Source organism: Diadema antillarum, unplaced genomic scaffold, assembly GCF_040938485.1.
Source record: "Diadema antillarum isolate AM-2024a unplaced genomic scaffold, OU_Dant_1.0 seq00000953_RagTag, whole genome shotgun sequence".
NCBI lineage: Eukaryota > Metazoa > Echinodermata > Echinoidea > Diadematoida > Diadematidae > Diadema > Diadema antillarum.
The window spans coordinates 258404-284375 of NW_027271801.1; the positions used below are offsets into that span (position 1 = coordinate 258404).

A 25972-nucleotide genomic window follows, 5' to 3' on the forward strand; every position below is an offset into this window, starting at 1 on the left:
TTGTTTTATTTAGTATCATTCATTTGACTGTTTTTATTTTGTTTTAATCGGTTCCCCCAGTCATAGTATGGTCTAAATGGATATCTGTACATGTATTTCATAATTCCCCAATCTGATCTATCATGGGACCTGCGGCTGTACAAGCTTGCTTCTATGCAGGCCCCATCATACATGTATTTCTCGCATTATGACCATAGGTCAACTTCAATGGGTACAGACCTTTGTGGTTATACTGAGACAAACTGTTGTACATTCTGGTGAAGTTTGTTTGTTTGATTGTTTGTTAATTTTCCATCTGAGAAGATGGCTTGATAGCCCATATTCAGCTAAGTTAAGCTGGTCTTCCATGAGGTCCAGTTGGATTTGAGGTGGGACCACTTCACAGGGTTAAACACCTGTTTCATCTAATTCATGCCTTGTATAATTTTGGTATTGTATGTTTTTCTTCTTTTGCTATTCGTGAAAAATATGAAAATAAAATGAAATTGAAATTGAAATTGAAATTGAAAATTGCATTATAATTACTGTTTACATTTTGTATATTTAACATCACTTAACATTGATTATTCTGACGAACTTTAACATTGGTTGTTTCTATCCCTAACTCACATTTTAGAACTATTTTGAAGCACTAAAGCTTGGTTTTTGTTTCATCTGCAAATGGTTAATAATGCCTTTAAGCCTCTGGTGACATTAGGTACCACACGTGTTTGTCAGTCGTTCGTTCTAAGTCGCTGCGTTTTATATCATGGCATATTTTTTTTTTTTAATACTGAAAAACCTCTATCGCCGAAAATAAGACCCCGCTAACCCAACATAACGATATAAAAGTTTCACACATGCACATGCTTCCGGAGGGAATGGTACGACCATTGTGTCGAAAATCTTATCTTTAATGATCGCGACCCGTTTGGGTCGATGTGTGTTCAAAAATGTGCTTGGAATTGCGTGCGATTAAACAAACTGGTTTAAGAATTCTTCAGAAGAGACCATGCCTTTGGTATGTTAAAATGATAATTTGTGTCATGTAGGCCTATTGTCATATTTGTGTTTTGCTTCAACATATGTTGGATGGAAATAAATGACAAATTGAATTGAATTGAACTGAATTGAATTAATTGAATATGAATTTTTCGCTTCACCAGTATCTTTTCATGTCATCACGTTTCTGATCGCTCGGGACGAGAATGTCAACATAAGGAACTGTAATCATATATCAGGTTTAAGGTAAAATATCAAATTCCGATGACATTAGAATGCTCCTCACGGAATGAAACTTTTGATGACGTCAACACAACAAAGTTTGACCTGTTTATCAGAAAAAAAAATATGATTCACTTCCAACTGGACTCAAATAATTCCAGCTAAAGGCCGATTTCGCACTGTAAATCACGCTTCCGCCCACGATCTTTGCGCCATTTTGAGAAAAGATACCACCAATCGAATCAGTGATATATCCGGATAATCGATATCGCTGATAAATCAATATAAACAAACATATAAACAACTTCGTCACTACCGAGGCATAGACGACAGAGCCTACATGTCAAGTGGAAATGACAATATGAAAGTTTTCTCTCTCCACTTCGCATAGACATTGTTCAACGCACTTTACAAACATGGGGGAAGTTTGTGTTTTGTTTTTATTTTTGTTTTGTTTTTTGTCTTCATTCCATGCGGCCAGTGACCCCGTTCGTCTGCATTGAGCACTGTATATGGACAAATGTAATGACTCGGGATGCGCACCATGTGGTATGGAAATTTGGAAAATGGCAGAAGAGGGGATGTTTTCCAATTCGTCTCGGGGAGCAGTGGCTGAAATCTGAAACCCAGATTGACATCTTCCATCCATGAATATCATTATCAAAGACACACAGAGAGAGAGAGAGAGAGAGGGATAGAGATAGGATGTGGGAGAGAGGGAAAGAGATAAACAAACCATCTCGAGAGAACGCACTCCAGTCTCGGGGTTTAGTATTTAGGATTCGATGGCCCGTTCGCTTTTTTCGGACTGAAGATTAATCACGTCCACTATTGCTCTGGCATCCGCGCAAAAAGCATGCAATGTAATTGTGATTGACAGAGATCGCATAGATCTCAATAAGTGAGGTCAGATCTCCCGGCGTCTACCCACGGTCCAGTCCGGTTGTATACGCCGCTTCTCTCAAGATGACACCTGAAGATTGGAATATATCGCGTTGTCTATACTGAAGAGGCGGAAAGAAAGCAATGATTAGAGAAAGACGAAGAGATAGATAAACCGAGGGAGAGAGATGGGGGAGCAGAGACGCAAGCTTAATTGATCAGATCATGGCATTTCATTTACTCGCAAGACGCAAACCACTGACAGCTATTCGGAAAACAAGCAAATAAACATCGAACAGAACAAGACAAAACAGGAACATTCAAGTCACGCTTTTAGTAGTTCACATCGGAGTTGTGTGTCTTTTCTGACGGTGAGCTCTTATTACTCAAATTTCAGTATTAAAGTACTAAAGTAGCACTCGTGTAGCTACATTGGACCTTAAATTGCTTGGTTGAAAACAAGAAATCCAACTCTCAAAAAGCTCGTTTTTCTTTTAAGAATGCTGTCAAAGAGAGAATCAAGTGGGATTTCCCCCTATTTGATTCCTCTGCTTTTTTGCTCTCAGTAAAACATTTCGTGGAAAAAAAAACAAATCAAATCCATTCACGCTCATTAAGATGCAGACGGTAAATATTTGATTTACTTGGGGCTGATCAATCCTAGTGATCTGCATATTTCATGGCTTCGTTGATTTTATCAAAATGGGAAACCCAGACAGTGGTACAGGCCGAAAGCTAATTGAAACACTATTGACATTCTCCACCGGCAAAGGGAAGTAGTTTTGAGTGAGAATCGACAAACGTTTATATATCAGCACTTGTCATGTGAGTCGCTTGAGGGTGAAATACTCCTCAGCTGACCAATAATATATATAATAATTAAAAAAATATATATATATATAATATATATATATATATATATATGAGATGTATTTTTCTTTGTGATTTTCTCTGTTTCATTCTCTTTTCTTCCCTTTTTCTTTTCTTTTCTTTTCTTTGTGTTTGGCCCGGGAAATTAGTGTTCTATAAAAATATAAAATAGATGCACAAAGATCTCTTTCAAAGATCGAATATTGTAGGTTATTTTTCAGACTCATTCCTGATTTTGTGGGCTATAGCTAAGGCGGTTATTGTTCTCACAGTGGAGACACTGAGTACTGGTAATGTGCACAACGTGGGAATTTACTTAGAAATTTGCAAATCTCAAGATTGCAAATTCGTGGCTTATAATGTTGCGCATGTACTGAGTTACACTGGCGTTCAGACGAGGAAAGACGACAAAAGATGCACGATTGAAGAAGTATCCAGGAACCTGTGGGATCCATGTTGACCTATTTGAAAGCTGACTAAATGTTGCAAACGATTGTGTCTAAAAACAAACAAACAAACAAACCACAACAACAACAACTCCCATTATACTACCTTAGACGCTTTTTCGGTCACGTCTATATCCAACTTCAATCTTCAGAAGAAAATCAACTCATTTTTTGAAATTATCTTTAGTGGATTCATGATGGTAAGAGTGACTATATAGCAGCCCCTTCATACAAATTGCTTTTTGATTAAAACAAAAAGCACCGTGTTACTGAAAACACTTAGAGTTCGAATCATATCATTCACATATTTTTTTTCTTCATGATTCAACAAAAGGAAGATGAATGACGATGATTGATTGTACATTGACTCATATTGTATTTTCTTCGACTTTTGTATCGTGGAAAGATGCAAAAATAAATGAACTCAACTAAACTAAATGATATGTGATGTGATTGATACTGAAGCTTCAATATCTTTGAACTTTGCAATAGTCCAGGCATAAAAATCCTATACCTTATATCTATGTTAATATGATTAGGTGTAAACATAATCCTGGGACATGGTTGAGAATTAAATACGAAAGGTTATTGAGAAACAAGTCTGTCAAAATGATGGCGCTGTTTCAGTTCATAACGGAATTCATGACATTCTTTGGAGGAGCCATTAATTTGAATGAATACGCAGCAAGGGGTCAGAACCATGACTAGTTGTCGGGCGGAAGCTTGGTAGTCTATATACCTAAAGCGAATATGGCGCCTGGCTACCAATCAGGAGGTTCAAGTCCAGTCCCGAGTATGTATGTCCATGATTTTCATCATTGCTACTCCTAAAACACTAAATAATCTGAGTTTACTTATACTTCGATGAAGGAAAATTTTTCAATCAGTCGCAATTAAACAAAAAAACTACTGGACGCAAGAATCACTAATTTAGATAAATACGTACAGTACCCGCTGCTCTGAGGGACCAAAACTATCACTCGTTTAGCAGAAGCTCGGTCGTCTAGTTGATATAACGCCTGTCTAGCTCGCAGGAGGTTGTTGGTTCGGGTTCAACTCGAATTTGTCTGCCTATATAAAATACGCATGATTTTTTTTTTTTTTTATCATGGCCGCAGCCACAACATTGAATAATTGATGTTCATTACGTCACTAAATGGTACATACGTGATTTCAGAAAATTAAACTACGTAAATAAGCAACTGCTAACAAACAAGGGTTTCATATCCTCACAGATCATGAAGAACAATCTGTATTATAAGGATCTTATTTTAAAAACAAAGTTGATATAAACATTTTCAGAACACTAAAAACACTCGAGAACACTAAGACCAAACACTGAAATTTGAAAAAGCTAAAATTTTCTCGCTCAGGTTCAAGAAAAACAATTGCAAAAAAAGGTACAACAGAGAACATTTCATTTCATTTAAAAAACGTTAAAAGGTAAATGAAAAGGTGACAGTACAAACTTTTAGCACAATGAAAGATAGTAATTCATTATATTTCAATATATTTGCTACAAGTATAATCATTCGTTTAGAAAACAATAGTTATCTAAGACCATCATCATTAATTGCTCTGGATGATTAGGAAGGGCATTCTACGCATCAGATCCATGTAGTGTCTTAAGCATTTGTGAGCCAACAGGATTCTTCGGTTATATATATATATATGTATATATATATATATATATATATATATGTATATATATATATATATCGAGGAAACAAATTTATCGTATACTTAACATAAATATTGCTGTTTGAAAAGCATCGATAACATCTGATTTTAGAATTTTTAATTCGTGCAATAAGGGATTAGCATGTGTCATTAAGGTTGAATATGTAAAAAAATTGATTACATTGATTATATTATTGATTATATGACATGGATGAATCGTGATCTTGTATACATGCAAATTGATACCCAATACTCTTAAACCAAGCGTAAGTAAGCTGGGTTTTCGTATACCATGAATATCTAATTTATAAAGAATAGCATATTATGATAGATGGTATCAAAGGTCTCACTTAGACCTATTAACAGTGGCAGTTATTATACTAGCTGCACAATGGCAAAATAAGTTCAATAACTTTTCCTAAAACCAATCTGGATGTTTTTGCGGATTTTTTTTTTCATGACCGAAGGTATAACATAGATTCTTACCGTAACATTGTTTTAATCTAGTTATAAACTGTTCATAAGGTCTGTCTACATCTTTACCTTCGTAAACATTCAACCACTGTTCTTAATAATCTATAGTTGTCATATGCATAAGTTAAGGTTGCAACATTTTCAATACTTTCTTTCCTGTACATCACTGTTTTTGATTTGGTATTATTGTACTTTGAAATGATTGTGAAGATATAAGAAAACTGGCAAATGATTGGATACATCATAATAAATAATACCACTACAATATCAAAATATTTACATAATAGCAATAATAATAATAATGATAATTATAACAATAATAATAATAATAATAATAATAATAATAATAATAATAATAATAATTTATATATATATGTATATATATATATATATATATATATATAATTCATATATATGTATATATATGTATAATTACAGACATCATTAACATTTTCATTACTGACATTAAAGGGAATTGTGGAACCAAAATCAACAGACTTCATTAAGTCAATGTTGAAATCTTCTAGGAGAATATACACTTATTTCCTCACGATATCTTATTTAAGGTTAGATCAAAATTCACCAAAAGATTCTTCACATACCTTGAAGCCTGTTTAAAGCTCAAACTGTGATATTTTTGCCTGACTCATTCATTATTTCTATTAAAAACATATCTTCAAGTCCTTGAACTTGTCTATTTCTTTTTATCTTGAATTCATTTTTTTTTTCGTACAAATTTTGAGAACAAATTGAATGACAATGTAGACGCAATATTGTAGGATAGTCTGTAGGGTCATATTCCCTGAAAGAGGCAATTGCAGACAGGTGAATCAAGGTGCGAGCTCTATCATACAAAAGAGGGTTTTCCAGAATCGTACAGGGTTAATCCAAGGTTTGCAATTAATTGGATGTGATATGGCTAAGAATCACCTAAAAAGTTTATCGCTCGCGTATTACGTAACTGGGACCTTTGAAAATGGATGTAAAGCGTTATGTCAACAATGAGATTGAAATGTGCGATCTAAAAGCCAAGCACTCGGTGAGGTGGATAGGTTCTTTTTTTTTCTAGTGGTAATTTTTTTTCGTTGTGGTTTTTGTTTCTTTTTGTTTTTTGTTTCATATGATTCAGTGGTCGACAGATGGCATTCATACTTTTTAATGGCCTGCTGAATAACTGAAGACTAACTTCATGATGCTTCCCCGAAACTAAGGAATAGGGTATCACGTTAACGTGGTCAGCTGGTGTGTTATTTCTACCAGTCGACTCATAGCTCAATTCATTCACCATATTGTCAAAACCTTGTCATCTTCTTCCACTTATTATAGTATGTCCCAATGTACTCTTCTATAGTACAGTTATATAGCATGCCTTGATAAACGAATGTCATTGCGAGTTGACATTAATTTTTGTTCTCGCGAGACGATGGTATAGTATTGGTGGAGATGAGGATTGCGCTTTTAAGCTTTTGCGAGATACCAAGAAGCCACTTGTGAAATAGTACGGAGGATACCATTCTAGGAGGAATTCAAAGTTTATTTGATGAAAATTGGTATTAGATTGGCTGAAACATCCAAAAACAAAGTAAATCAAAGCGATGGTAATAAAAGGTGGGTCCCACCTTTTAATATGATTGCTCTGTTTTGGGTATCTCAGCCATTTCAAAACCAATTTTCATCAAATAAACGTTGAATTCCTCTTGGAATTACAGTATATGTTTTTTTTTTCATATTTCATCAGAGGTTTCTCATTATTTCCCCCCAAAATGTTAGAAACCGGAATTTAGGTCTCAAGCAAAACTATATGATCCCTTTAATGTAACCAGGACAAACTGCAGGAAGCAAAACAACCTCGTGTTTATTACACGTGTATTTACTTTTATTCGTGTATATTAAAAACAACAACAACAAATAAACAATTTGCTGCACAGTAGTATACTTCTCGGCAGGGTAGACTGTTGAAGGAAAAACAACTGGTAATATAGGCTGAAGTGTTTTCTCAAGATTTAAACTGATACGTTGTAATACACACTGAGAAGCAGCATGGAGTGAAATGTGGAGAGGAAAACACAATGTAAATAATGTCCCCGTGCTCTTCGCCAGACAAATTGACTGCACCACCCATCATAGCCTCACATATTTCACGGCGACATTATGAGAGAATGTGTTTCTCGGATAGGGTATAATCTGGGTCAATAGCCGATTAAGGAAGAAAATCGTAGCATTTGATTCATGGTAAGGGCGTCAAAGTGGCAAAACATTGGAGGAGATACATCTAACTTGCCATTTCTGTTAAAAACGGCAAGTGTCATATGGCTGCAACAAAACGTTTTTCATTGGTGGGAAGCGCGTGTTAACACCTATAGCTACACAACGATGGGGCGTGCTCGTCATCTTCTCTCTTAAAGCTACTACTCATCATTTGCAGATGAAATAAAAACCCGGTTTTAGTGCTTCAGAATAATTCCTAAATGTGAGTTAGCGATAGAAACAATTAAAATATGCTAATCAGTAAAACCAATGTTAGGTATGAAATATGAACAAGAGTTTTATTAAAATCGTTTCTAGAATAAACCATCTTAACACTATTATGGTTTATTTAGAAAATTAGTGATAAATTCGAAATTGATTATGGAGGATGTTTGTGGTACCACTGAACTACACATTATGCATCAAATGTGTTAACCTGAACATTTTTAATCACTGCTCCCAATGGTAGGCAGCGGCTGTAAGTCCAAATACGACCGCGTTCGACTTGCTGCGTGAAAGTTGAACAGCGTTGGAACTTTCATTACCCCAAAACATTTAAAAACAAATTCACTATTGCACTGTATGGGCTACATCAGATTAAAGGAGACCTCCGGATGATTTTCAGATTTTTACATTTGAACAACTATAAATTAGTTATACCGAGGACAGAGTTTCAGAATTTGTGATAATTGGGATGAAGAATAAGAATATTTTCAAAATTCAGAACAAATTGCAATGAACAAGGATGATGACATGGCAGAGTCACCATAAGAATGCATGAGTTGGGGCTCAAGGAAGCAGAACAAAAGAAGAAGGCATGCATAGATTATACACAGGTGAACTCTCAAGCAAGCGGTATTGTAATGGAATTACACTTCTACATTTCTGAAATATGTGAACCTCCTATGTCATCATCCTTGTTCAGTGTAATTTGTTTCAGGTTTTTCAAAGTATTGTTTCTCTGCTCAAGAACCACAATGAATTCCACAATTCTATACGTGAAGTTGTCCATTTATATACTACATGATGTGACATTATGAAAATCGTCTGGAATGTCCCTTTAATGGTGAAAGCAGTACGTCGATGTATAGGCAAAGAAGATCTTGTCAGTACTACATTGTATTTTACCTCCACAAACAAATGACAACGACTGCTACATGCACATGATAACAATACTAAGATTGAATGTTTGAAGACAGCTGTAACAATTCTTACCAATACATAATCAAAGTACCGTATATGTCTTTGGTTCATGCAGCAACAAGAGTGATACAAAAATAAAAGACACTTCCCTATAACCCCAATAACAACAAACCATCAATAATCAAAAACCCTTACGCATGTTTGTTTTTTAAAGAAAAACGAGAGTTGACTGTGGCTCATTGAGGCTCTAGTCGGAATAGAAACAGAATGTCTTACGTCACCTGCGTGACTGGAGCAAGAAAAAGAAGAACTATAGCACAAAAGCCCGAAGGCAATACCCAAATTTGATAGAATTTGGCCGAATCCCAATGAATCCCTATTTGTTCAGTGTTTCATGATCGAGGGAATGATATAATAGATAAAGAACAAGAGACAGAGAAAGAGAGAGGGGAAAAAAAGAGAAAAGACACTAGATAAGAAAAAAATATGATGATGACACATCATTGGAGTGACGCAGAGAAAATAAAACGATATTGGAAAAATACCATGATGCCATCCTCGTGCGCACCGTTCCATCACAAGACACCATTCCCCCGATTCTCTAGCGGGAAATCAATTTGGAGCGTGCTCTCTGCTGTTCTGATTTCGTGCCGTTCGTTGATTCAGTGAAGCTTTCAAAATGATTGTGTGACTGATAAGATTGCTCTTCTCAAATGAATTATGTAAATAAAATGTATGCAAGAATACTAAATATGAAAACATTATAGATTCGAATCATAACATATACGTAAAAAGAGAGGGGGAGAGAGAGAGAGAGAGATCAAAAGGAGAGAGGGAGAGAGAGAGGAAGAGGGGGATTGCAAAGTTGTGCTGCATCCTGGATTGTGCTTTTCAACCGCATTGCATATTCCATAATCCATGAGGAAATTTCTCTTTGGTATTAATAAATGTAAACAGCACTGTTGAAAAAAAAACTGTATCGTGCCTTTAAGTTCGAAAGTGATTTAGGCAATAAATTATTATTTTCATTGGCCTACTCGATGATCCCAGTCTAAAAAAGAAAAAAGAAAAAAATATCGCTCACACGCATGCGGACACACATACGGTATGTGTCGCCATTTAATATTCTTTGCATTTGTGTTTGTGTATGTGTGTGTGTGTGTGTGTGTGTATGTGTATGTGTGTGTGTGTGGGGTGTAAATATGATACTATTTTGCGTCTTAATTTATTGGTTGTGTATTATAGGTCCGCTGTGACTGGTATGTTTATGCTTTATGTATATTTTATTCGTTGTTTAGATTCAATGATGAACAACATAAAGATAATGACAATAATAAGATTAATGACAAAAGTTATTATAATAGATAAGATTGTTATCGTCACTATCTTACCTCTACATTGTTATCATAACGAGTATTATCATTATCATCACCGTAAACCCAACCGAACCCTGACTGAAAAAACGGTAATACAGTCTCATGTTGAAGTAGCGACAAATCAGTCGTTTTCTTTCCAATGGCGGCCATCAATCATGGCGCCCTATACTAGGTGGTCATCTGACACCTTCCACACGGTGGTTGTCTGACACCCTCCACTCGGTGGATGTGGGACGAGCATTACATTCAAGAGTCCATCTCCTACACGACCATCTAGTATCATAACGATTACGTAACAATGAGGTTGCACTTACCTACCTCATCCCTCAGTTCGTTGAAAATGACATGTCATGTCATGTCAAATGACATGTAAACATTGATTTAAAAAAAAAAGATGGGATCCAATCAACTACACAAGTCGGCCACACTACACACCAATATCCCCATTTGAAGAGGTCTTTAAATGTCAACGGGCCCAAAATGCCGCGCAAACAGGACACGGTGGTAGGTATTACCATGGCAGCCTTGCTATTCCTGGTCGAACTAATTCGCACATGATGAGGACTTGCGACTCGTCATTTAAAACACGCGGCCACCCTGCCGAATCCAGAGACTCTCAATATACCGTCCATTTGCACTTCGAAATCAGGACGATTTCCTCGTCAGGTATAATGTTGGCATCACTTTCTTCCAAAACAGTAAACTCCTTAATGTGTCTCGTTTATAACAGGGGGCTCTTGGTGAAATAGTTTCTGAGCGTCGCTTATGAGGCACCGGCGTACGGGAAGGCATATAGGTATCAACGGTCGTCACATCTCATCCAATATGGTGGTAACATTCTCTTAAAGGGCTTGGAGGACTCACAAGATTCAATCGATCTGTATGAAGTTTTCGTTACAGATATCCGATATACACAACGGGGGCCTTGATGACTGTCACGTAGCCCAGGTCACAGACACCGTCTGATGTGCGCGTTCCTAATCCTAGAAGGACGGCTTATCGCCGATCCCTTGTCTTTGGGAGAGCGAATTTTCACGTGAGGTAACGGAGTAGCGTCGGCTATGGAAGATGCCGTAAACACGATAACAAGGTAGTAAAAACCGTGGAGTGTCAACAGGATTGGTGATGAATGAGGGGAGATATTCGAAATTTGATTGATCTACTCTAGATCGCCAACTTCTCCATCTTTCTTTAGTGTCCCAAGTGAGGTATTTATTGTTTTGATGGAGTTGGCAGGAAATATCACTAAAGTGCTCTCACCTCTGTCTAGTGCACGTGTGGACATGATAATCTACAGCTGTCATGGTTTCATGTTCCTTTCCTCGAAAGAATCATGGTCCGATACCGATGTGGTTTTCTCCAGTCTTCAGCATGAACTATTCTTTTCGAATAAATGTCTGTGACAGCATGCCATATACACACATTCATATTTCAACTACACACATATACAGTGTACACTCAAAAACCCCACTTCTTATGATCTTTATTCATCATTATTTGAACAATGCAAATACAATATTATTGAAAGTTGATACCGTCGTACAAAGTAACAGAATAGTCACACATTTTTGACACAAATAACAAAAGTGCTGATACCTTTCCTGCTTGTGTAGTAGTTATTTTCATAGACATAGAAATTAAGGCTTGATGTTTTACACCTGGCATTCCAATCATCAAATTGATTAAAAAAAACACGTATGTGTAGGTCAGTTGAATCACAAAACATCCTACCGTATAAGATTTTTGCAATAAAGCCTAAAATATAAGGAGATATCACTATTTTTCTCATTATTAGACGGTTTAGTCTGGAAACATTCTTAATCATAACTATTGTTCACATTTTGTATATTTAATGATACTTAACATCGATTATACTGATTCAAATTGAATTGGTGAATTGAAATGTGATAGATATTTTAGAGATTTCGGTTTAGGAGTTAAAGATATTTTTTGCTAAGATGTATTTATGAAAATATACCAATGGGTTGGAGAAGAAATATGAAAGAAAAAGAAAAGATATTTGGGAAACTGATTTTATTATAGGAGGGAAAACAATTGTATTTGCAATTTCTTAAGGAAAAAGAAAGTGCAGTATCGATTTTTGATAGAATTAGTCAAAATTGTGGGTTTTCTGTTAAGGAGATACAAAATACATTTTTAAGGCCAAGACAATGTACATTAGATAGCCGATTAAGTGAGTTTCAGTCTAAACTGATGCATGGTATTGTTTATACAAATCACCATCTTTTCAGGTTTGGTTTTACTGCAAGTAACTTATGCTCTTTTTGTGAAAAAGAAGAAGAAACATACAAACATTTATTTTACATTTGTGAGCATGTGAAATTACTCTGGGAATTATGTGAAGAAATGATAGAGGATGTTGATTTAAAAAATTGTACTTGGGAAGAAAATTCTGTTTGGGTGGAAGGAGGATAATAGGGGAAAACATCAGTTGTTAAATCATATTTTAATTTTGGTTAAATATTTGATTTTTAAAAGTAGAGAATATGGAAAGCCGCCTACATACAATGAAATAAAAAATGATATTTTAGAGGATAGATTTGAGGAAAAGAAATTAGCATCAATGAGGGGAACTTCCATTCATTTTAGTAAATGGGAAAATTTGAAAATAAGTTTGGAAGGACCCGGAGCCAGATGTCCACGGGGAAGGGGGAAGGGAGGGGAAGGGTAGTGGGGAGAGGGAGGGGGAGGGGGAGGGGGAGGGGGAGGGGGAGGGGTGATTAAAGGGAATATCGATTCCATTTGGTTGTATATCGATTTTATTTGGGTGCATATTGATGTGTTAGATTTTTTTTTATGAAGCACCGTTATGCTGAAAGTACAGCTCCATTTAATATAAATATTCTTTTTTTTATGAATGCGCTGTCATGCTAAAAGGACAGCTCCGTTTGATTTTAATGAAAGTAAGTAAGTAGTGTATGTTGTTGGTTTTTTTCGGTGCATTGTATTTTCTTTACGAATGCACTGTTCCTGCTGAAAGTACAGCTTGGCTTGATTTCATTATACTTGTGTTTTGTTGAATCGTGGATTCTGTAATACATGTGATTCGATTTATCATGAAATTGTATTCTATTGGATATGGAATCAATAAAAGATTATGGAAAAAATTTACATTAATCTGTTGTTTCTATCCCTAACTCACATTTTAGAACTATTTTGAAGCACTAATGCTTGGTTTTTGTTTCATCTGCAAATGGTAATATGCCATTAAAGGGTACAGGAGGAAGGAGTTCATCAGAATGGACTATCTACGAGTCAAATTGAATGTGTTTTCTGGCGGTGACATCATGTTTGCATTTTCCAGACCCGCTTCCGGACATGGATGGATGGGAATGGACTACGAATGAGGTTGGGCCCGTTGGGATGCAAGGTTTATGTCCGTAATAGATAAAGGTCCGACGTGCGAAAGATTGATTAAGACAACCAAGATTAATTAATCGTGTAGTTTTGGTTGGGACCTAAAGGTGTAACTTCAGGTTTCTAACATTTTGGTGAGATAATGAGAAACCTCTTATGAAATATGAAAGAGCGTGTAATTCCGAGAGGAATTCAACATTTTATTTGATGACAATTGGTTTTGAAATGGCTGAGATATCCAAAAACAGAGCTATCCTAATAAAAAGTGGGACCCACCTTTTATTACGATTGCTTTGTTTTAATTTTTTTTTAGATGTCTCAGCCATTCCAAAACCAATTTTCATCAATTCCTCTTAGAATAGCATGCTCTATAGCCAACTATTTCATAAGTGGTTTTGGTATTATCACAAAAAAAAAAAAATCAGAAGCCCAATCCTCATCTCCACAAATACTATGCAATCCCTTTAAGCTGTCCTTAAAATATACAGATCATGAGTTGTTAGCATCAATGAAAATCAAAATCCAGGTCAACAATTTATTAATCGCAGACTACACATAATTGCCATAAACCTTGAAGACCTTTTCAACTCCTGTAGCATTCATGAGCAAAAGTGTTTTATACTTTTTCAATATCATTCCAGGGAAACAGTTAATGTTACGGCAAAGCGCAAGGAGCATTTTCAGGCTGGTATAGTAACTGGTTATAAACTCGTCACTAATGTCCTACTGGTCATCGTACTGGCTGAATGCATGTGACCCCCTCCCCCCCCCCCCTCACTGACTGTCAATGATTTGTATGTTTGTGATTACTTATGTGCGTGCGTGTGTGTGTGTGTGTGTGTACGTGCGTTTGTTTGTGCCTTTGTTCATTTCTTAGTGCAAGCATGTATACTGACGCATTTCATATTACGTGTATACTTACATACAGGTACAGATGATGTGCACGCCTATATTCATGTCCATCTTTCAATTTAAATCTGTTATTTCTGATATTGTTTTCAAAGTTCTTCATCTACTTCTCTTCTTCTCTTGGACTGTCCATCCTTTTTTTTTTTGTATTACTTCATTATGCTCCGGGGATTTCCACACTTTTGTATAATTCAGTATTACCATTTTTACTTTTTATATTATTTTATTTATTCATTTCAGTGGAAACAGGCAGTATTTCCTTTTCATATCTTGAGATGGCACTGCGCATTTCAGGTCCTCCGTAATCCTACGTCAGCTCAACCCGGGGATTTTCGACTGCCCCGTAGTATAGATTCGAGGTCTGGGAGTGAGTGTGATGATTGATGCTGAGAGTTCGGCGATTCCTCCATCAGATGCCATCCGGAGGATCGACTTTTCTTCTTGTTTATGGACGACTTCTAAAGACTGCGAACGTTGATTTGGTCTGCTCCATCATCAAATCCGACAGCTCGCATCAGACGATTATCTATCTCAAGTCAATGGCTAGAAAAAAAAAAACGGCACAAAAAACGATATCTGTCAACGATCTTCGTGCCGCTCATTTTTTCTCCCCTAACAATTTTTCATATCATCTTTCTGAAAGGGTGGTGCTATATCCAGCTTTAGCGCTTTTTTTTCTCTCAATCCTCGTGGAATCACCGTGGAAAGGTCAAATCGCGCTTGCAATGTAGTAAACTTGATCTTCTCAAGCCGGCAAGATGATGGTGATGATGCAAGAGAGATACATTTATTCCTGCCCAAAGGACAATCTTACAAACCAAGATAAAAGATATAACCCTAGTACTACACTGTTTGTGCGGTGTTTTGGTTTGTTTGGCATGTTTGACTCAAGTAACAACAGAGCCATTAAGGCACACACATTAATCACCTATACATGCATAAACGTCATGGATTCTTAATGCCCGCGCGAGTATTGAATTCCATAAGAGTAAAGAACTGAATTTATGCACTTGACCGTTCGTTCTTGATCATACAAAGGACAATGCATGTCCAATCCATCATCTTTTTCACTTATATTTTACACACACACACACACACACACACTCACACACTCACGCACACAAGCACATGTACATGTATATATATATATATATATATATATATATATATATATAAAGGCCTTATGATGTGATATATTAAATTGCGTCTATTCGCATCTTCACTCAGCAAAATCAACCTCGTTCATCTTGACATAAAGGACCAATAGTTAGGGCCTATGTCGACATATTTTCTGTACCACGGAATATTCTTATTTCTGCTGTGTTTTCACAAAATTAGAAGTATACCTTGAAAGACGAAATGTGTAACCGTATTTCGCCCTAATATGGCCGAGTACAGCAACAGACGAATGTGTTAATACAAAGGTGGAGCGATCGTATTGAGTATTCTCATTCGTATCTCCAATTTAGTCATACAAACCAACGGGTGTTGCTAACAGAGTTCGGACAACAAAAATAGTGATCCAGGCAGGATGCATGTCAGCTGCAGTTTGGTTGAGATCAGACGCAGCATCTCCGGAGGTTTCATGTATAGTAGGGTCCATTATTCACATTACATTACTAACTACTGTCGCAATGTGGGGCCAGGGAGATATCCAGAAATTGCAGTTTCTTGCGATGCGCTAATTCCATCGACTAAACATGCTCACGACACTGTTGAGCTGGATTGATGCAATAAATATTAACTAATGCAAACTGGTTGTACAAGAATGCCATGACAAACCAAAAGACGAGGTCTTCAAGTGAGGAATATTATGTGTCCGAGGAGGAGACTATGACGTCATAAAATCGGAAGATCCTTTCAAAGCTTTGGGGCACGAGCGTAAAAATGCGCCACTTTCCCCGCAGTACAAGGTGGATTTGATTCCTTTTGCAAAACCTACATATCGTAGATTCTAAATTGGATGAAATCGTTACGCGAGTGTTCTATGAGCACTCGTGATATGAATACTGATGCTTTAGTTCAATTACACTTAAGGCGTACTATAGCGAAAAATGTCCACAGCGTAACGTGATAAGGTCATAATTGTCGTGGAGAAGCAATTCCTTGATGACAAGAACTGCGATAGCGAGCAACGGTTTTCTAGTATTGTTGCTGTGATCTACAACTGCATGATCAATCACGAAAAAGATAAACGACAAGCAATTTTCTAGGCATGTGATGTGGATAAACATGATGAAGCATTATATGAAAGCACGAAGGAAACCTGATTCAAGTAACATGTGACAATCAGAGTACTATGGATCTCTCTCTTGATTTAAATCGTGGTTCTTCGAGATTGAGAAACTTACAAAACCCTCACGTCATAAGTGCGTCAGTAACTCATGTCACTCTTGCCTGTTTGTAACTGAGTCTACCTACAAAATTTGTATTTTATACCCCTTATTTTTTTCCATGAACTCAATTATGTTTGTGCAAACTCTTCAACACATTTTCAGTGATATTGCTCTTTCGTGCGTACCGTCGTGATGATATAGTGGACATTTTCTTCGAAGTTGCACTTAGACGAACAATGCAATAATTGCGGAGTTCAACTTTTACTGGGTTGTGGTCTCCGTGATTTTAAGAGATTTAGCTGAGCTCCTTCGGAGACCTAAAGCGTACAAAATCTTTACAGAATAGTATGAATTTAGTATGTTTTCCACAAGAGCACCCATTGCAGAACTGTTGAGACAGACAAAGTTAAATGATGATGATAAGTTTGTTGAGAATCCACTAGAAATTGTTAAATACTTTCGGTATCACCCGAGGAAAACACGAACGATTCGAACCGACTCCGCGCAAATCCTCTGATCAGTTCAGACACGGACATTCACATCTAATCACTGGAATATCGCAAAACAAAGCACTCATTAAACTTATTTCTGCATTGCTAGGAGAGCCAATTTTACACAACCCTGAGGGAACCGATACTCAGTTGACACTGAGATTAACACAACACTTATGACACGAGTGCGCTGATTAACCCTAGGCCTTTCTCATTATACAGCATGAAAGAGGCCGATCCTTCCTGTCAGTTTGTAGCGCGGTGGCTACATGAGCCACGAAATTCAGTCACGGTGGTTACGATGTACTAGTAGACTCATTCCACTTTTCACACAGAACGATCATTGTGATGACGAAATTACATGTATTATGAGGTCCTGGCTTCATGAAAAAAAAAAACAACAACACACAACTAGATCCTGTATTAGAATCTTGCTTTGTGTGTTTGATAGGCCTGTTTGCAGTTTATTATCACACAATGTGAATGGCATCTTGAGGTTGTGGTGTTTAGATGATGAAAGACTTAGTAGCGTGGGGGGATACGGATGTCCCGATTAAATCGATCTCCATTTTGCTGCCCACCACGGTACATTCGAATACCACGACAAGCGCAAATGAAGCCTGCAAGAATAGAATTGCCCGTCAGCGAATTATGTGCATCCGTAGTACCATTTCCTTGTTCGTCCCACTGTCGCATCCTGATGATAGCGGTGAAGTCGATTCTAGTCGAAATTCCTCGGCTCTGTGTATGCTTACATAAAAGCTTACACAGTTCTCGAACATATCCGAGCCGAACCAGCCTAATTCCCATTCCATATATCCCCACGCTCAGGGTAGTATTTCATGAAGCATTTTGTCCGACAAAGTTGTCGGATAAATTTGCTCTCAGCCAATCAGATGCAAGGTTTTCAGTAGCTTGTAACAGTTTGTCAGAAAAATATCCGACCAAAATGCTTCATGAAATGCCCCCCCCCCCCCAGGTCTTCAAAGCGACAGCACGCCCCAACAGTCTGCTCAGGGCGCCCTGGAGGCGAGGAGCTCCCGGCACATGGCGCGGTACTTGGAAAGCGGTTGGATGGCTTTGGTGGGGTCCTTTCCTAGTTCATCCCACTTTCGCATCCTGATGATGGCAGTAAAGTGGGGAGATGCCTCGAAGGCTGCCGCTTCCTCAGCATCCATTGGTCCTCCCTGGTGCACCAGAGTCAACTTACTCGCATCTGATAATCCTGAAAGGAGTAAGACGGAAAAGGAGCTCTGTTTGATACCCTACTTAATGTAACGTAGTACAGTCATAGGACTTACAATGATCATGAGACTGCAAAGCAATTAGATCACCGCCGTGCCGCAAGCATATTTTTCTTCTTGTTTGAATTGCACCGCTGTTTTGACGTTTGAACACTAACTCTGATCTCTGTTCATGTATCAACTCTGCTTGACCATAACATTTATTCTGCATTCCGATGTGATAATGTAATTGTGGGAGTGCTGTAACAAAGTGGATAAGACTCCCGACTCCTATGATCGACGGAGGACTCCTAATCGACTGAGGACTCGAGTTCGTTTCCCGCCCAGTGCTTATAGGTACGTTATTGGACAAGATGTTTTTACCCATCACGTCCCTCTCGACCCAGGTGTATGTATCAATGGTACCTGGCAACGCTAGGATGATAATAATGACAGGATCCTCTGGTATAGCAGTGGCAACCCTGTATAAGAGACTACTAGTACCCTGGATACAGAAAACCTTTTCTTATCGATGATGTTTACTGCATTGTGGCAGAAACACCATGGGATACTTTCTAGCTAGTATAGGCTGATAAATGTATTTTCCCAGAAAGAGAAAATACTACATTACCAAGGATCAATATGTCAGAGGATGTGTAGAAAGGTCACTTTCCAGAAGACCAGAAACACCGATTCTTTCACCGTTTTGTTGTTTCAGTAAAATTTTTGAAATTTTAAAACGAAGATGCGTGTAGACTCACTGCTCCGATACTCAGCATCCTTGCACACGAGGTATCGCTTAGCATCAACGTGACCCTTCACCAGACTGCACACATCTTCCGGTAGACCTTGTTCCCTGAGAAACTGCGATCCAATAACGTCGTGATTCGCTGCTCCCAGTACTACGCCATCCGTCACCATGCGCTCCAAACCTTGCTGCAAACCTAGAAGGTGACCGATGTCGTGGAACAGCGCACCGAGAATAACCTACCGGTATAAGCATCGAATATTACAACAGTATTTAGTTCATTGAAATTTGATTCAATTGAAATTTGTTTTACTTTTTGACCAAAAAGGAATACATTTCACTTTCATTGTAACAGAGAATAGGGTAGGCCTAGACAAGACAATGTGAAATGAACAAGGTATATAGAGAAACCTTCTTCTCTTCTTCTTTTTCAGTATGCCTCCTTCAGACCTGAAGATTCAATATCTCACTAGCCGCGGTCATCACTGGCAAAAGATCGAGATCTTTTTCCGTGTAAGCTACGCGGGCTTGTTGCGAGTATTGATTTTCCAGCACGCAGGAGACTTTTCTACGGGGGACAAGGATGTTGGCGAGTTCCGTACTTGCGTCTTACTGCTATACTTGATACTTACCTGCTATTACTTGCGTGTGTTCCGTGTGACCTACGTGGGCGCTTCGAAACCGATCCTTTTTCAGTAAAGACCGTGTCACACCTTTCCGGGCAAGCCTTGCGTGCAACTTGCGAAGAACAATTTTTACTACCCGGAGGTCCCCGCAGATGACCCTCACATGACAGTACCTAGCACGTATCTTATCCGTAGTTACCCGGAGTTGTCACGCAAGTCCTATTCACCCGTAGCCAAGTTTAGGTCCTGTCACACCTTTCCGGGCAATCTAAGCGGGCTTGTTGCGTGTGTGGATTTTCCAGCACGCAGGACAATTTTTGCAGGAGGACAAGGATTTGGGCAAGTTTCGCATGCGTCTTACCTGCTGGACCCATGCTCCTTACGTTCTTCTTCCGTGTGACCTGCGTGTCAGGCGCATGGGTGGCGAGTGAGGGCTTGACAACTTTGTGAAGGAATCCCTCTGAAGGAATGGCAGAAGTCCCACAGAATGTCATTATCTTGGCCGCATACGGGGACCTGCGTAAGAGTTGCCTGCGAGGTGCTGCCACTAAGGGCCCCCTACTGGTGTTCTGCGTGTACCTCGATCTGTATGTTGCCCGGAGGTGCGCACGGAAGTCCGATTTACCCGCAGCCAAGTTTAGAGCATGACCAAACTTTTTCTGGGTGAGTCGCGGGGATTGCCCGCAGAGGCCGGTCCACGCAGAACACCAGTAGGAGGTCCGTAGCTACCGCAAGTCACAGACATTTGACCCGTTTGAAGAACGTAAGTTGCCCATGGATCGATACTTATATGCGCCGGAAGCGCGTGTCATCTGCGGGCATTCTACGAGCATAACGGGTGTTTTACTGGCAAGGAACGTTGTCGAAACTGCCAATATCCGTTTAGCAGGTCAGTTCTGCGGTCAGTTCTGAATACTAGGACTTGCGTGAGCAACTCCGGGTAACTATACGGGTGAGATACGTGCTAGGTACTGTCATGTGCGGATCATCTGCGGGGACCTTCGGGTAGTAAAAATTGTTCTTCGCAAGTCGCACACAAGGCTTGCCCGGAAAGGTGTGACAGGGCCTAACGATCGCGATCTTTTGCCAGCGTGATAGCGGATAGATGCACACGTAGGCCCTACGTATGCACTGCAAGTCATTTCACACTGACTGGCTGTATAGCTACACTGTATAACAGTTCTTACAGTTTTGCCGATAGAACGCATTAAACCGAACGTTCAAAAAAAAAAAGTTTAAGATTATCTAGGCACAGATATTCTTAGTTTTTGCAGGGACTGTGGAATGGGGGGGGGGGGGTGCGATGCCCCCCCCCCCCCCTTCCCGGCCAGATTCCACACGTACGGTTTTCTCTTTTTTTCCCAGAACTATGATTGCCGCGGAAATTTGACGTGGTTAAAAATTAAATTTCACAGTGCATACCTTCCTAAACATTAGCAAATCCACGGGAAAACAACAGCTTTCTGCATTAAGCTAATCTATCCATGCATGGGCCATATTATATTCAGTTTCGACATACATAATACTCACCCCCTGCGCTATGCTTTACGTCGGGGGATTTGTGCACGCAATGCGATCTACATATTTATAAATGAAATAAAGGAAACGATCCGATTGTTGCTTGTACACCCACTCACCGCCCCCCCCCCCACACACACACACAAACACACACTTTTGGCTCAAGACCTCGATCCATGCACCACTAGAGGGATGGGATTTGCATGGCCCCATTCATTGATTGCCTTCCCACAATGATATTGTGACAATGATATTGTGAATGAGAAGCGACATGTGTCATGTAGGCGAAAATGCATCCTTATTAGGCCTATACCCGCGAGGGAATTCAAGATACAAGCCGTGTATATAATGCTTGGGTCGCTCAGGCACGTATGCATGTATCAGCATGGACCTGTGTTATTAGCTCCATGCATGGTATCAGTTCGTGTCAGGTGAAATAGCCGCGGGACCATGTAACCAAAGAAGTGTACATTACCAAGAAGATAGGCTACCTCCTTGGTATAATCAGGGAGGTGAGACACCTCCCTGGTATAATACACGAAGCGCCCCTACAAGAGCTGAGATCCCGTCTGTGCCAAAGCTGAACGTTCCCGGCGCCTCAACCCCCTCGCGCCCTCTCCGGGAGCTGACGGCCTCCCTTAACCCTTCCTATGCCAATGAGTCAATGTGTACAAATAATTCCACATACATACCAATGGACAAGAAATTAATGCGGCACGCGGAGGGTTAATGGACTCATTGAGCTACGATCATTGTGTCGTATAGCTCCACGATTATATTGATCGGCACACTACAAAGTCAGTTGAGCATAGTAGTAGGCCTATACTGCATATTGGATAGGTCCTGAGTAGGCTATGTACCCTCGAAACTAATTCCTACCTCGTCTGAGAAACCCTCCTCCTCCGCCAGCATAGCACACTGAACCATGTGCTGGATCTGGGTGACGTTTTCTCCCAAGTAATCCGACTTGCCATAGTCGTCATAAAGTTTGAAGATGCGTTCAACTGTTGCTTCGACTGCCATATTAAAGGTCTCACAAAATACCACAGCACACTAAAGATTAGACCACTATGACTACAGGATGCACCGATGTTAATCACGGGGCATGAGCAGGAACGACTATTACAAGCTTCATTGTATACTAAAATAGTACATGTTGTATTGCAAAGAAGTTTAGTTGTTATGTTTCAAAACAGTAACAGTGTGTCTACCTTGGCCAACGCACAGTAGTTTACTTTGCTTATCGTCGAAATCTGGACTCAATTCGGACTTCAACCGGTCTTTGAATAGGCTTTATATCAGGGGCCGCGGACCCCCCCCCCCCCATATAACACTCACATGCATAATATACACACAAAAAAAAACACACAAAAAGACGAAATACAAACTTAAAAAAAAAAAACAAACATGACTCTTCGAGAGTTCCCCACCCCAAGATTCTTCTGGTCGAAGGGGGGGGGGGGAACACATATTGACCCAACCCCCTACACACACACACACACACACACACACACACACACACATGCACATAAACTTTAAAAAAAAGGAGTTTACGAAATAAGCAACAGCTACACAGAAAACTCAGAAAGCAAGATACCCGCGGGTCAAGCACTCACCAGAGCAATGCGCACATTTAGGGCCTATAATACCTCCAACTGGGGCAAACCGTTGAGATTCGGGGATTGCTGCAGGGCATTTTGTGCAAAAAAACGTGCAGTGGCGGATCCAGGGGGGAGCGCACTAGTCGCCCCCCTTTTTTTTAAACAGAAGAAATAAAAAGAAAAAATGGGGGGGGGGGCGGGGTGCGTGCGCCCCCCTTTAATTTTGTAAAGGCGCTCCCTCTTTACGGCATTTCCGGATCCGCCCCTGCCCATGTTTCCTGCTAACTTATGAATCGAATCTGCTTTAAACAGTCAATTTTATCACTTCTGCGGATCTGCCCTGAATAAACCTGAAGCTACACTTGCTAACGTTCTTAACCATAAGTAGTAAGTGTTACAAAAAACATTTCCCATTTTTTATCCTTGATATTTCAAAAATTATAAATCAGATAAAACTGACATTGATATGAGCAATAGCTGAATAGTGTACAATTTTGCTGGAGGTAATTTAGAAATGAAAGCATAAATCAGTTTCATTAAATTCAAGGTTAAATTTTTAAAGCAGAGCTCAGATTTTGCTCTACTTCAACCTTCTGTACAAACTTTTACCATATCTCAGTCACTTTCGGTTCTAGAGAAGAAATTTTTTTTCAAAGCTTACTTAATCTGGGGCTTTGGGTCTCTTTAAAGGCCGGGGGGGAAAAAAAAGGGGGGGGGGGGGTCAACAAATTGAGGCATTATCACCATAGGGATGTTAACTCCCAGGTTTCGTGAAATCCATAGTCATGGTGGTGTTTTCGAGAAGAAGTTGAAAATGTATGAACGACGCAAGACACGTTTTCAAATGACGAATGATTGTAATAACTCACTTTTTTCTAAGGTGAGCTAAAAAGAGATTTGCACGCATGAGGCCAAACTTTGAAATCATGACATCGTACGCACGGACCCGCAAACAAAGACACACAGTTGTTTTTCTCCCTTCCACGGGTCACTGTACAGTGAATTTACAAATCAAATGACAAAAAAGTAAGAGAATTATCCATGTGTATAAATCAGCAACGATACAATCACTCATCCATGTAAAATGCCTTTAAAACTCGACGGTAACCTGTTTACATCACTCTCTCTGCAACTCAAACTCAACGCAAACGTACACACAAACACACGCAGTGTACTGGTATGCCCCGTATTGCTGTAGCTGGGTTCTTAAATAAATTTTGTGCTGTTCTCCGTGATTTTTTGTTTCGTTTCTTTTTTTTTTTTTGGTTGTTGTTTTTTTTAATTCCTATATCGACAACATATTGGCGTGCTGCATAATGTTCCCATTACATACGAGGATGAAGCGGCACGGTACACAAAATAATTTGCAGCACTTTATATAATCACATTTTGATGATTTAGTAACTTCATTTCACTATAATATATATGTACTGTACTTAATAACTATGATCCTAAGCAACGACTTGTCATCATAATCATACATTATTTTTTCTTCAGTAATTCACTGCACAACCCATGCTCATATACAGTAAATAGCTGCCCTACATTCAGAAAACACGAATCCAAACACAATTAATAACGCAGTGCAAGATACACTGTATAACCATCATAATCTTATGTATTACTGACATCATAATACCAAGGAAATAACTGATTTAAGTCAATCATTGTACTGGTATACTACAGTGTAGTAAATCAAGAAGACACAAATATTTCACACACAGTTTCACACACAGTTGATAATGCAGTGCAAGATTCTCTTTTATTATCAATGGTGTTCACATTATTGGAGGGAACAATAAACCAGCAATCAACAGGACACATGAATACTGGAGTTCATTGATGGCAACTTAATTATGAAGTCCATGGCTCTATTTGAATACTGTACAGTCATTAACTGTCCATCATTAGTAATTCGAATTTGACCCGAAAAGAAAATTCAGAAAAAGAAAAGAAATGTAATCACATAACTGATCTCGTATTTGTTGCATTTTGTTTTGCATTTCAGCAGTACCAGCCACAATTGTCTGTTGCATGATGAAAACATTTATCATCATCATAATTCTTGTCTTGATGTGTATTACACAGCCGTGTCACCAGCACGCAAGTGGCAAGAATGCCGTAAATGTGACAGACAATTTTCTCTGAAAGATACAATATTGTAGTTGAAAAAAACAACAACAGCCTCTTCAATTCGACACATTTTGCCTAAGATGAAAACTGTCATACCACTTATCGTAATTTGACTTATTGCCTTTAAGATATAGCAATATGACTGAGGGGCTAATGGTAATAGAGTACCAAAGTGTGAAGACATTGCTATTCATTGTCATGGAAACTGGTTCGAAACAATCTCACATAGTGAAAGTATATGTGAACACACTAGATGCTAACAATGTTTGTTCCAATTTCCCACCCACTGCCGGTAGCCTTGTGTAACCGTACATTGTATCTTGTTTGGAACAAGCACTAGGCTTTTAATAACAAAACATTGTGCAATGTAATCGGTACTCTATTCAATCGACTTCGGCAAGCAAAGGGTCTCAGCATATCTTATGCTCTTGATAAGCATCTTCCAGTACTACAGTAGCTGGTATTATAGTCCTACATACCTATGGTAGTGTCCCCTCTTACACTGAGTTTCATCAAAAATTAAAGCCATCTCCCTTTTACAAGGCACATGAATTCATAATATATCATTTTACTACATTGCATGGCATAACACGGCAAATTTCTCAACCCTGCTATTCCCTGAATTGCTTCACTTGTTTTGCTTCAAGCTTTCTAGTTAGTACATGATGAATACACGCAGCACGTCAAT

At 38.8% G+C, this 25972-nt stretch overlaps 1 protein-coding gene across 1 annotated transcript; it reads right to left on the bottom strand.

The window, feature by feature from the left end:
- Positions 1-18448: 18448 nt before the first annotated feature.
- On the bottom strand, positions 18449-22573 carry LOC139741781 (2-amino-1-hydroxyethylphosphonate dioxygenase (glycine-forming)-like). Its single transcript, XM_071652371.1, has 3 exons — positions 22430-22573; positions 19420-19645; positions 18449-18660 (listed from the first exon to the last, which is right to left on the bottom strand). The coding sequence occupies exons 1-3, from the start codon at positions 22571-22573 to the stop codon at positions 18449-18451; spliced, it is 582 nt and encodes a 193-aa protein (XP_071508472.1).
- Positions 22574-25972: the final 3399 nt, after the last annotated feature.

Bases quoted from the DNA above. Each gene is read 5' to 3' on its own strand.
- LOC139741781 (XM_071652371.1), bottom strand. From the start codon at position 22,573: ATGGCAGTCGAAGCAACAGTTGAACGCATCTTCAAACTTTATGACGAC. The intron at 19,646-22,429 runs GTAGGAATTAGT...TTATACCGGTAG, and splicing joins AGGAGGGTTTCTCAGACGAG to GTTATTCTCGGTGCGCTGTT. The intron at 18,661-19,419 runs GTGAGTCTACAC...TACTCCTTTCAG, and splicing joins GGATGCTGAGTATCGGAGCA to GATTATCAGATGCGAGTAAG.